A 13,424-nucleotide genomic window follows, 5' to 3' on the forward strand; every position below is an offset into this window, starting at 1 on the left:
GTTCATCCAACTTGAGGGCCATAGACTTCAATGTTAACCCTCAAAAGTTGCATGAAAGTCATGCCTGAATGTTATACAATGCAACAGTTGTCCATTATAATTGGTCAAAGCCAAAGCTGTATCCAAGTCGCACCCATCTAAAGTTACATAGTTAGTCAGGTTGAAAAAAGGACACTAGCTCAACCAATAAAAAAAACAAAAACATAACCATACATTCCCATATACACAATCCTTTACCCACAGTTGATTCAGAGGAAGGCGAAAAACCCCACCAAAGCATAATTCAATTTGCTACAGCAGAGGACATATATCCTTCCTGATCCCCTGATATTCCCTGCATAAACTTTACTGTATAAATGTGAGAACCCAGTTATATTATGAACACCTAGGAAAGAATCCAGGCCTTTTTTTAAAGCAATCTACAGAGCAGGACAGAACTACCTCTGGGGGGGGGGGGGGGGAGTCTATTCCACATTTTCACAGCTCTTACTGTGAAGAAACCTTTCCATATTTGGAGACAAGATCTCTTTTCCTCTAGATGTAAATAGTGCCCCCTTGTCCTCTGTGATGAACTTAAAGTGAGTAACTCAACACCAAATTCACTATATTTGCATCAAAGTTGCACTCCAAAGTCAGTGCAACTTTGGAGTCATACAGGTGTGAATGGAGCCTTAAACATTTTTGTTTTTACCTGTGGGTGTCTCCTGGAGAAGTCATTTTTGCGGTGCTGTGGGGTGTGGCTCTGACATGAAAGTCATTCTATGAACTTTACTTTGTCGGAAAGTCAAGAGCCACTAAAAAACATATGGCAAACACAAGGCCCGCGGGCCGAATCTGGCCCTCCAGGCCTTGTCATGTGGCCCTCACACACATATTTGCAGCTGGAACGTGGCAGAACCCTATTCCACCACCTCCAGCTCCCACCCTCCCTGCAAGTTGAGGCAGAGCCACCTACACAGGGGGTTACTAGAGCCAGGCAAGATAGGAGAGAAAGATGCGAGAAGCTTCAGGGAGGGGGGTTGGGGTTGCACACTGTGCATAGCGCTACTTAAACCATGCACACTGTACACAGCACACCCCTGAACTCTGTACTTAACACACTCCTGAACCCTGCATTTTGTGCACAGCGCACTCCTGATCTCTGCACTCTGTACATAGCATAATCATGAGCTCTGCACTCCTGAACCCAGTACCCTTTACATAGCGCACCCCAGATACAACCAGCCCTTTGAGGGCAACCATACTGCTGATGCGGCCCACGATAAAACTGAGTTGGTCGCGCCTGCACTGAAACAAGAGAGAAACATGGTGTTACTAATAACTAGAGATTTGGTAATACTGACACGTGCCCTACTGATTCATGTAAAATTTTAAGAAGTCCATTTTTTAAATCCCTGGGGGAAGGGCGTGATATGGGCTGACTGTGGTGGGACTTTGAGCCTGGGAGTGAATTGACCAAATGAGGACGTGATGTGTGTTATCTGCATTGATATTTAGCTCCAAGTCAGCACTTCTCTACCTCTTCGAGTCTCATGACTCGCACTAAGGGGCTACCTCCTCCATAAAGAGAACCTGTCTAATGTAAAGCAAAACCAGCAACACAGAGCAGATTGAAACAATGGATAAATCACTTTTGCTTCCTGAGTAATCAGCAGTTTTCTACTTCTATAGCAAAAAAGAAAACTGTACAGATTCAGGAACCCTGATCGCAGCTCTGGATAAAATTCTTTAATACAATGGACTATGTTTTAGCTGCAGTCCGAGCTGTGAACGACTCAGCGGAAACATATTACTTTAATTAGAAAAATAGCTAAGTGTTGAAACACTTTTTTTTTTTTTTCTTGGAAAGAAATTCCCTTTAATAAGACCTGGCTCTCAAGAGATGCTAACAAAGTGGAATTAGTATCAGCCAATCAGCTAGTCATCGGCAATAATGTGATAGAGCTGAATTATGTGCATTCTGTTCTTCAGCCGCTTATTAAATCTATTTATCTCATTCTTCTGCAGTAAAGCATTTACTGGCCCACGCTACTTTTGATTTTTAAAAGTTTGTTAGACAAATTGCTTGTGTAATGTACTATCCCACTTAACTGCTCTCATAAGAGTCAGTATATGAGCCAACATGTATTGCTAAAGTGTTTTCTTTATTAACTTTTAACTCGCAGATATGGAAATTACTTGTAACTTCTGAGCATAGAAAATCGGTATGAATTCTGCCAAGGAACCAAAATTTCCCAGCAGGTTTCTGGTGACAGTGAGGGCATTTGTATTTTCTCATTGGAAGTACAGCACTACAGCTGCACTGATAATGTATAAAGTGCAAAAAGTTAGAGCAAATGATTAGAAATCCCCTTTTGGGCTACATTCACAAGTCTACACAAGGGCTGCCAGGGGTAGCTGTCACCGGGAATCAGTATATTCTTACAGCCGGTTCTGAATGCAGCCTGCACACACTGTGCAAACAGCAGACGGTGTCAGATATGTACTCTGTACAAATCAATGGCCGCTGCAGTCGCTGCTCACATATAGCTGCATTTCTGAGAGCTTGTATTGTAAATACTAAGTTGAGCGTCGCTCCAAGCACCAATGATATGGCTTTGGTGGACCCACTCTAAAACAGGGTGCAGGCATGGATGCTTGATCTGATGCAGTAGGAATGCGCAAGGCGAACGCCGCACACCTTGGACCCGCTGAAGGTGCAAGGGCAGCTTCAGCCCTGGCTACTCCGGATAAGTCACATCCCTGATGCGTTCTGAATTCAAATGCTGGGGCCTAGTCATAGTCTATGACTCCGTGCCGAGGCTTAGTCATAGTCTATGACTAAGTCCCAGAGGCAGGGCGAAACGTGTCAGTGTATGGCTTATCAGGAGGAGTCGGGGCTGAGGCCGCTTTTTATCCTACCTGCACCTTGAGCAGCTCTGAGGTTCTCTTTGTACGTTCTTACCGCATATCTGAGAGGCTCCATGTAAAAAAAAAAGCCTCCGATTGACCTTCAATGCAGACAATTTGCATCCAGGGTCAGCATTTCTGCAGATTTCTGAACACACTAACTGACTGAACCTATGTGGACATTGTAATGGTGTCGAGTGTTCGGACACCATCTTGTCCTCTCGACATCCATTTTGTTTAGTGACCCAGGCTCCTTGAGCGAAAGTACCCCCCCCCACCGTTCGCTAATCAGTGGAACCAAAAGGCACTCATTCACCCCCACCCCACCTCAGTTAGTGTCACTGAATGCCAGGTTTCACACCTTTAATATACACAAGCAGCTTGACCAAGCAGGAGTTGTGTCTCCGAGGACAGCAGAGGGTCAGATTAGATGTCCAGTGAAACTGCCTTGTAAATTCCCAAAGCCAAACTGTTAAGTTACCTCTCACAATCCGTGCTTAAATCATATCTTTTTACCCGAACATAACATATTAACAAAAAGTAGATATTTGGGTGTCCCATAAAATACCAATCTAATTAAGTCCCAACACGGACACCTTCATGCCTAGGAAAGACAAGCTAGCGATCCAATGCCGTACAGGTCAGAGGTTATTCCAAAATAACCCATGTTTAGTGTCTAAAGATAGGACATTCCAAACCGGACCATGAAATATCGGTTTCAAGCGTGTAACCGTTTCATATCTCCAGATATGAGTGCTTTTATGAATCTGTCAAAGCGGGAGGTCACTTAGCAGTTTATAGACTCAGAGCCATTGGCTGAGTACTTCTGGAACACCCCCTGGAGGGTCAGAGAAAAAGACAGGGACTGAGAGAGTTCTCAGTTCTCATTCTAAGATCGAAGCCATAACACCGCCCAAGGGGAACCAATCATACCTGTTCAACTCTGAAACTAAGATAATACCAGGACCGTTTAATGCAAGTATTTTCATCCTTTCTCTTCATATTTCTCAAAAAAAATTGCTGTATTGTGTCTCTATTTCTTTGTAACCCATTTTTCTGTAAATATTTTTATTTGCATCAATTTTAACCTTTCTTATAATTAAACCTTATTTTGAAAAGTGTTAACTTTGTCTCTAAGCTCTTAAACGTAACTTGACCCAAACGAACCTGCCTCCTGAAGCGCGCTACTGTGTGTTACAGACGGTTATTCTCAAGTCATAATTGATATTTGTATTGTTTAGGCTAACCTATCTGCACCATCCTTGTCTGAGGTGACAGTGGGTGTGTTACAGACGATTATTCTAAAGTCATAATTGATATTTGTAAAATCACGAGCGTCCTCTCCGCTCATCATAACGTAGAGGTGGCGGCAGGAAAGGGTTAATCGTTTAATTAACCCGGTGACAATCGCTCTCAGTCTGCTGGCATCTAGATTGTGGTCCCGCAAGCTGGACAATCTGTGCTGGGTGCAGCTGAGAGTGGCATTGTTACGCAAGTGACGGCAGGGTGTGAGATTGCTTGGTCTTGGGTCACGAGGTGGATGAGAAGGCCAGGGGTCTGATACCCGCCACCGTCACAGCCATAGCACATAGTTTTGCTGCATCCACAGGCAGTGTTTAGCAGCCTCTAAACGTAGCATATAATGTGCCCCAAGCCGTCCATCTTAATGTAGCCTTAAGGAAGACACATATTTTAAAGAGTTTAGAGAAAGTGTAAGCCCCACAAAGTCTTAATAACCTTTTTCAGGGGCCCTAAATTCCCTCTTTATTTGTGCTTGATGAGGTGGAGAATGTACTCTGGGAGCAAAACGAAACCCTTCTATCCTTTGCAGCCAAGGAAGCTGGCATCTTAGTTGCAGTTGTCATAGTTCTTCACATGTGATCAGTTATGACACCAGCCCTTTGATGGCTGGACAATTTGGTTGAGCATAAGCAACTGTGACAGTTCTCATTCACGGCATGCTTTAAATGTACCTGTTTTGGGAAACCATGAAAGCGGAACTAAAGTCCCGCTGTCAAAAATGGCAAGCAGACAGATTCTTTATTGCAGAAGAGATATGCAATGTATCTTCTGCATTAAAAGAAACCTACCTGCTTGCACGCAGTCTTCTTTGAAATGTACACTGAGCTGTGCAAGCTCAACTCACTTTACCTTCCAACACAGCGCCTCTGGGCCAAAATGACTGCACATGCCCAGAAGTGATGTCAGCTCAAGGCAGCCAATGAAGAAGGCCGAAGACCTGCATCCAGCTCCACTGTAAATCAGTGTAGTTTAGTTTCGCTTTAAATTATTCCAACTATGAATGCAAAGGCAACTTCCTCAACAAGTGGTCGTTGTAATAAATACCTGACATGTTTGGAACACTTATATTTTTTTAATTATAAAGCAACTGCTCTGTGGTGGCCGGAGCCCTTGTCCACTACACTGCCTCCATCATAGCTGCCAACTGCCCTTTATTTGGAAGGACTGTCCCTCTTTTTAAAACCAAAGCCATCTGTCCCTCACTCCTCTATAGTGGTCCCCCTCTATGGTCGGATGTCTGGAGCTCTATAAAATACCTACTATTTAACTACCAAAATTGTTTTAATACACGATTCCTTCCATTCAACCTCTAAATTATTGCATTTTTTATGTTGAAAACAACAAAGGTGAGGGCTTTCTGTTTGTACAATAGTAGGAAACAATGCCCCAGACTCCTTGGTCAGTGGTTCATGGAAATATAAAATGCCCCGGGGTTAATTCTCAATGGTAGTAAAAACAATGATCTAGTGCCTGTGGTCCGTGGAAGGAGCAATAATGCCCCATCATTGATATCAGTGGAATAATGCCCTGGGGCTGGTGTCAGTGGCAGGAAGAGTGCCCCATCGTTGGTGTAAGTTTAAGAAATAGTGCCAGTCAAAAATAATGACAGTGTTTATATATATATATATATTTTTTTTTTTTCTTTTATTCATATATAATTGTATTCAACTTTTTAATTAATATCATGAATTTAAATGAATATGAATTTATCGTCGGCCATTAATGGCACCTTTAGCGCAAGAAAAGCTCAAGAAAAATGTATCACATTAAATTTTATGTAGGTCTTCACACTGGTCTGCTGCACTTCTGTTGTGGTGTTAAAAATACTGATTGCTGCATTTTTGGTCAGTTAAAAAAAACACACCTTCAAGCTGAAATGCATTGAAAACGTGGGAAGATTGCATTACTAACGCACCAGTGCTACATTTTTGATGCGGTTTTTGAGTCACATGACCTATGAAAAATAAACCATAAGCACATTAAAATAATGGTAAAATCACGGCAAAATCATGTGGTTTTTGGCACTATTATTGCCAACATTTTCTCTTATTGGCAAAATGCCGATAACCCTATGCTTCGGCCACTGACATTTTGGTGCATCTTTAGTATCAGTGGAAGGAATAGTGCCCCATTATTGGTGTCAGAGGAAGAACGCTGGAACTGGAGAGAGTTCAGAGAAGGGCAACAAAGCTAATAAAGGGAATAGAGGACTTCAGCTATGAGGAAAGACTACAAGCATTGAACCTATTCTCTCTGGGGAGGAAACGCTTGAGAGGAGATATGGTATCAATGTACAAATACCATAATGGCAACCCTAGCATAGGGAACAAACTTTTCAGCAAAAGGGAATATAAAAGGACATGCGGCTATTCACAAAATTTAGTAGAGAAGCAGTTTAACCTTAAACTGCATAAAGTGTTCATTACCGCCAGAGTGGTAAGGATGTGGAATTCTCTTCAACAAGTAGTGGTATCAGCAGGGAGCATCGAAAGTTTCAAGAAACTATTAGATGGGCACCTTAATGACCACAACATACAGGGGTATACAATGTACTATTGACAGCAAACACACACACACACACTCATCATAGGTTGAACTGGATGGACTGGTGTCTTTTTTCAACCTCACTAACTATGTAACTATAAATAGTGTCCCATCATTGGTATCAATGGGAGATTTGTTGCCCTATCAATGATATCAGTGGAAGGAATTGTGCCCCATCATTGGTGTCTGTGAGAGGAATAGTGTCCTGTTGCTGGTGTCAGTGGGGGGACTAGTGCCTCATCAATGGTATTAGTGGAAGCAATTGTGCCCCATCATTGGTGCCTGTGAGAGGAATAGTATCCTATTGTTGGTGTCAGTAGGAGGACTAGTGCCTCATCAATGGTATTAGTGGAAGGAATAGTGCCCCATCATTGGTTTTGGTGAGAGGAATAGTATCTTATTGTTGGTGTCAGTGGGAGGAGTAGTGCCTCATCAATGGTAGTAGTAGAAGGAATAGTGTCCCATCATCATTAGTGTTAGTGAGAAGAATAGTACCCCATCAATAGTTAATTGGATCCTGTCTAAATTGGCCCTAGTATGTGAATGGGAGGGACCTTAGATTGTAAGCTCCTTGAGGGCAGGGACTGATGTGAATGTACAATGTATATGTAAAGCGCTGCGTAAATTGATGGCGCTATAGAAGTACCTGAAATAAATAAATGGTATCAGTGGGAGAAACTGTGGCCCATTGTTTGTGTCAGAGGGAGGAAAGGTGCCCCAAGGGCTGGGTAAAGAGAATGAAGGTAGAGAATAGTGACCATGTGAGTACATTTGCCTGTATATTTTATCCCTAACCTACAATTCTGTAGGAGCTGGAAGGTAGGACTTGCACTACCTGTTATGTCCCACGTGTGCTATATTCTGGGCTGATAACTGTGTTAGAGAACAGGATGTTGCAATATTTTTTTAACTGTACATACTATTTAAAAAGGTAAATTGCAAGTCTACAATTTACAACACTGTAAAACAGTAATAGAATTAGCACTCTTGCTTTATCTGCATGTAGTTTTTACGTTCTTCTTGTGTTCTTACCAGCCTCCCTGTGGTGCTGTAGTCTCTAACCCTATACTGGTAGATTAATATAAGCTGTAATCCATTTTTATTTTTTGTTAATTCATTCTTTTTTTTTTTTTGTCCTTTTCCACATTAGGAGAAAATGCTTCATCAAAGAAGGAGCAGAAAGAAAATCGCATGTCCTATTCTGTGGAGACCCCTTATGGCTTTCACCTGGACCTTGACTTCCTAAAGTATGTACATGATATTGAAAAGGGTAATACCATCAAAAGAATACACATCCACAGAAGAGCCAAACAGTCCAAATTTAGCACTCTTCCTCGAAACTTTAGTGTTCCGGACAATGGCTCTCAGAGTTACTCTGCAGCCTCCAGTAATACTTGGAGTCCCAGTAGATATAGAGCTGAACCCAAGGACAGCGAAATGTTTTCAGGAAGTGATTCTGCTTTACGATTGAGATATGTGCATGAACTAAATTATAGAAGGAAGGATAATATGTACGATGGTCACAAACCCTCAGGAGAGTTGGCCCCTGAAGATTTCAGCAGCTGTAGAGATAGACCCCAATTTGCAAGAGCTTCTAGCCTTCCAGCCAGCCTACCACAAAGCACAACTTCTTCAGACCAAAGTCAGTATTTAAAACTGCCAGAGTCTACAAACACCTTCAGCGAAAGCAGGCTGGAGTTTATGAAAGATCCCACATGCTCCAAACATTCTGATGAGCAGATTGTGGCAGCGTTCAAAAGAATAAAAGACCTTGAAGAACAGTTGAAAACCATTCCCGAACTAAAACAAACTATATCTGCACTTCAAGAAGAAAACAATAAATTAAATTCTCAGCTTGAATCTCTTTCCCAACTTGTCAATAGCAGAAAGGAACAGGAGGCTGTACAACTGACCATTTGTGAAAGTAAGGCCAAAGTTGAGGACATTGAAAATGGAGTACATGAAGCCCATGATCAATCAAGCTTCAACAATTTAAATAACTCTCGGCATTCAGGTGTTAATCAGCAAATTGCAGAATTGACTGAACAACTAGATGACCGTACCAGCGAGGTACAGAATCTCAGGGTGCTGGTGGAGAAACAGTGCAATGAATTGAAGGCAAAGGATGTGTATATTGCAGATCTGACAAGAACGATGGAAACAATGGAAGAAGCCAGAAGGCAATCCATAGACAGACAGAACAAAGATGCGGCAGTGAACACGATGGAAATCGAAACTAAGAAGGAAAGTTTAGACAAAAACACATACGCCAATATCTCAGTTGCAACTCAGTCAGTGGGATGTGGTGTACTGCCAGCAGATCTGGATCAACCTCCAGATGAAAGAAACGATGGCAAGGAAGTGCATGAACATGCTGGTGAAAGATTAGGTTCATTGACTGATATAAAGGTAGCGATGGTCCAGCAGGTTGCCAGATGTGAAATGGAAACAGAGAAAGTTACAAAGACTGGTCCCATGGAAGGTGAAACAGTGCATGAGATGGTGGACTCCCAAACCCATCTGCTTCAAATTTGTGACAGCAAAGCCTGTGGTTATGAAGTTCTGGTTGATAATAAACATTGCTCGGCTGACGGCCCACCTCCCACAGATGCTTCAATTCGACAGTATGTAAAACGGATACAGGATCTTCTGCAGGAGCAATGGACGTGTCTGGAACATGGATATCCAGACCTGGCTAGTGCCCTAAAACAGCCTGCTTCTAAACTCAGTTCCATCCAGAATCAGTTGGTCAACTCTCTTAATCTTTTGTCATCTGTGTATTCTGCCCAGTCAGGACCAGCAAGAGAGACTGAGAAGGCCGAAAGCCAACAAGGGGGTAAGCAAGACTCAACTAAATTTTCTAAGTATCTTTAAACAGTAATAAGCTATTTCCGTTTTGAGTTAAAAATGATCCTTTTCTTTCAACTATTCCTTCTAGGTATACAGAAGGCTCTGTAACAAACCCACGATTTTCATAATGGGTTGCCAAATTAGACTGAAGTATTGTACCCATGTTTATTATCCTCACTTAAGATCCTTAAAACGTACCTAAAGGCAATTTTTTTTCACTTTAGGATAGACTAGAGAGGGATTATAACACTTGTCAGGTATCACTGTCTATGCCCCCTTTAGGGAAATTCACCCTCTCTATTTGTCCTGTTTACTGTCCTCTCTATTTGTCTAATTTACTGTCATCACCAAAAGTAAAAGTGAAAAGAAATTCCACATTTTGGGTTGTCACCAGAACAGGAATAGCGAGTAAAGCCCCGTACACACGCACAGATTGTTGGCCAACTGATCGGCCAACTTTTGTCCAGTGTTGTTTGTTGGTTGAAATGTGCTCTAGACTTGCACTGGACTTTTGTTGGCCAACAAAAATCTACTTCAGAAGTGATGTCATGTTCTGGTGGACTTTCCGTGTGTTTTTTCTTCTCTGAGCATGCCCAGTCTTGCTCATCTGATTTTTGTCTGCCGAAATCTGTACTGACTGAGGAACAAACGGCCGTTCTGTTGTTGGCCAACAAAAATTTTATAGCATGCACACCAGATTTTTTTCGGCTGAAAATTTGCAGTTGGTTGTCGGAAGCATCATACTAACAAGCCTACAATCGGCCGATCGGACGTTGGCCAACAATTTACGGCCAACAATCTGTGCATGTGTACGGGGCTTAAGTCTTCCAATGAGGACATTCATTCTGGTGACAACCAGGGATTCCATCACTTTGTTTCACAAAGAATTTATTAGGTTTTGATGGTATTAAACATCATAAGACTGTGGACTACAGAATATGGAGAGAACCAAAAACACAGCTTTCTCAACTCAAACGATAGTCTGGAACTATGCATAAGCCCTTAATGAGAATCCTGTGTCATTTTCTTCTACATTTTCACAGTGGCAGGGCCCCGCACTGTCACAGCCCATATCAGTAGACCTATGTTTGCATGTATGGTTCTACTTTCTCTTTGGAGTACAAAAAGTGCATAAGAGGTTCTGGGGTATCTTTTTAAGGACAATTAAAAATAGAGGTGTAGCGCTAATCTATAGACAGATGATTTCAAGTCCATGAAAATATGATAATAAAGAGTCCACGTGCAAAAGTATAAATCACACCGGCAGGCTTAATAGTGCAGGAAAGTTGAAATCCACCACCAGGTACTCATCAATATGCACTTACCAGACAAATAGACCTAAACAGGTCATAAATCGCAGGCAATAAGCCATGGAGACCCAGGCTCTAATCCTTAGGGTGAATCTCTCCCAACTTGATAAATCGATCAGTATGTCACTCATTAACCTCTCCCAAAACAAAAGCAAAAATGCCTCTCATGGTGTAATATATAACCACAGGTTTTATTTATAAAAAAAAGTAAGCAGCTTACATGAGTGCAGAGTGGCAGTGGCGTATCGCACTATAGCTGTCCGGCGTGACTTATGCCTCGTACACACGCAACGATTATCGGCCGACCGATCGGCCGTCTTTTGTCCAGTGTTATTGTGTTGGTTGAAATGTGCTCTAGACTGCACACAAATTTTCTCGGCCAACAAAAATCTACTTCAGAAGTGATATCATGTGCTGGTTTACTTTCCGTGTGTTTTTTCTTCTCTGAGCATGCCCAGTCTTGCTCATCAGATTTTTGTCTGCCGAAATCTGTACTGACTGATGGAAAATCGGCCGTTGTGTTGACGGCCAACAAAAATTTTATAGCCTGCACACCAGATTTTATTTGTCCGAAAAATCGGAGTCGGTTGTTGAAAGCATCATACTAACAAGCCGAAAATCGGCCGATTGGACGTTGGCCGAAAATTCACGGCCAACTATCGACACGTGTGTACGGGGCATTAGTTTCTAACCAGGAAAATGGCCGCCGTATTCCCCGATCGCGCATGCGTACCTGGTGGTGGATTTCAACAAGCCTGCTGGTGTGATTTATACTTTTGCACGTGGACTCTTTATTATCATATTTTCATGGACTTGAAATCATCTGTCTATGGATTAGGAGGAGGGGAGAGATTGGCGCAATCAGATAGTCAGAACTGCATGCAGTATCTATGCAAAAAGCAAATATGGCAAGGTTGGCTTCGGTAAACGGAGTCCAGTGTGGCTTGCTATGCACTTTGATGGCCGCCTCCAGTGAAGGGTGAAGTAACCCTGTAGGATCCAAGACAAGAAGAGAGAAGACCGGGCGCCGATCTAAGTGTAGCAATGTAACATTTATTAACAATTAAAGGAGTGCTACTCACAGGAGTCAGATAAAAACAGGCATCTCAACAGAGTGGTGGGTTTGCAGAGGTCGTCCAGGGGGGTCCTTCCGTGATCCTGTCGGAGCTGGTGCTGCGGAGGATGAGCTGCAATCTCCTGGTGTGGGACGCGCTGATCGCTCGGTGGTGGTTTGGCAGCGTGGGTCCGCAGGGAGGAGGGCCGTGATGTCACTTCCTGGAGACACTGTGTACTCGAACGGCGACGCGTTGCGGAGCATGCGCTCCTTCTTCAGGCCGTCTGGATTAGTCCTACACCTCTATTTTTATTGTCCTTAAAAAGATACTTCAGAACCTCTTATGCACTTTTTGTACTCCAAAGAGAAAGTAGAAAGCTACACCTCTATTTTTTTTTTTGTTCTTATTGATTTTTTATTTGGAATCAATTTGTGTTAGCTGCTTTGTTATTTATTAATTATAAGTTTATTATTCGTGCTAAGCGCAGCAATATATATTTTATTTATTTATCTTTTTAAGGAGCTTACCTTTCTGTAATGTTGATGTAAAAAAAAAAAAAAAACCTTTGCGTTTTTATCGTTCCTCTTACTTTATTGGAACTTTCAGAGTGTCCAGGCAGGTATGTTCCTCTAAATATTTTGTAGAGCATTACATGTACTCTGCATTAGCTTATGCTTCCTAAATGGTGAACACAAGTCAGAGCAGAGATATTCCAGTAGAGGAAGGTACTTCTATGAGTACAGGGTGAAGGTATCCTTTTCAGTATAAAAAGCTGATTTTTGTCTTAATAGAAGAGCTATAATATAATATTTCACTTATACCACTAGGGCAAGATAGTACAGTCCATAAAATGATGAAGCTGTGAGTGGGAAATAAATGTCCTTCTGCGACTGCAGACAATAATTAAATAATCCTGAGAAACAATACAAATTTGCAAAATGTAATTGAAAAATTAAATATACCTTTTATTGTGTTTTCGTTATCTCTTGCAATCAAATAAGGAAGACTCTGGAACTTTTTTCCCAACTTTTTTTTTTTTTTACCCCTGGAGGAACCCCCTAAAACAGGTTTTTAGTTTTGGGGAACCCCTGCTAGACTGTATTAGGGCTCCAGCACATGGTACATTAGTGTGATCAGTATGTTTCAGATAAACAAATAAAAGAATAAAGAATGTGATGTACATAGATTATTTTGCAACCAAAGTAGATCACTTGTTAACACCCCTGCTTTGTAGAACAAAATTGTTTTCAGTATTAATCATGGCACTAAAGTTGAATAAAAAATAATAGAGGCCAGAAATAATGCAACATTTCTCCACATTGGTGATCAGTGGATCAATGCTCTCTTATATTGGTGGTCAGTGGATCAATGCTCTCTTATATCGGTGGTCAGTGTAATGCCACCCCTTACGTGATACGTCAGTGATGAAGGGTCACCTTACCTTTGTGTACAGTGAAGTTTTACCCTACATTGG

At 41.9% G+C, this 13,424-nt stretch overlaps 1 protein-coding gene across 3 annotated transcripts in view; it reads left to right on the top strand.

Annotated features, from left to right (window-relative positions):
* Positions 1 to 13,424, top strand: part of KANK4 (KN motif and ankyrin repeat domains 4) — a 260,029-nt gene that overhangs the window by 144,647 nt on the left and 101,958 nt on the right. For all 3 annotated transcript variants that reach the window (XM_082265155.1, XM_082265156.1, XM_082265157.1), the window contains one exon: positions 7,886 to 9,571. In XM_082265155.1, coding sequence (XP_082121281.1) covers positions 7,886 to 9,571 — 1,686 coding nt within the window. The remainder of the gene's footprint in view (positions 1 to 7,885; positions 9,572 to 13,424) is intronic.

Source organism: Pelophylax lessonae (assembly GCF_965119305.1).
Source record: "Pelophylax lessonae genome assembly, chromosome: 8".
Lineage (NCBI taxonomy): Eukaryota > Metazoa > Chordata > Amphibia > Anura > Ranidae > Pelophylax > Pelophylax lessonae.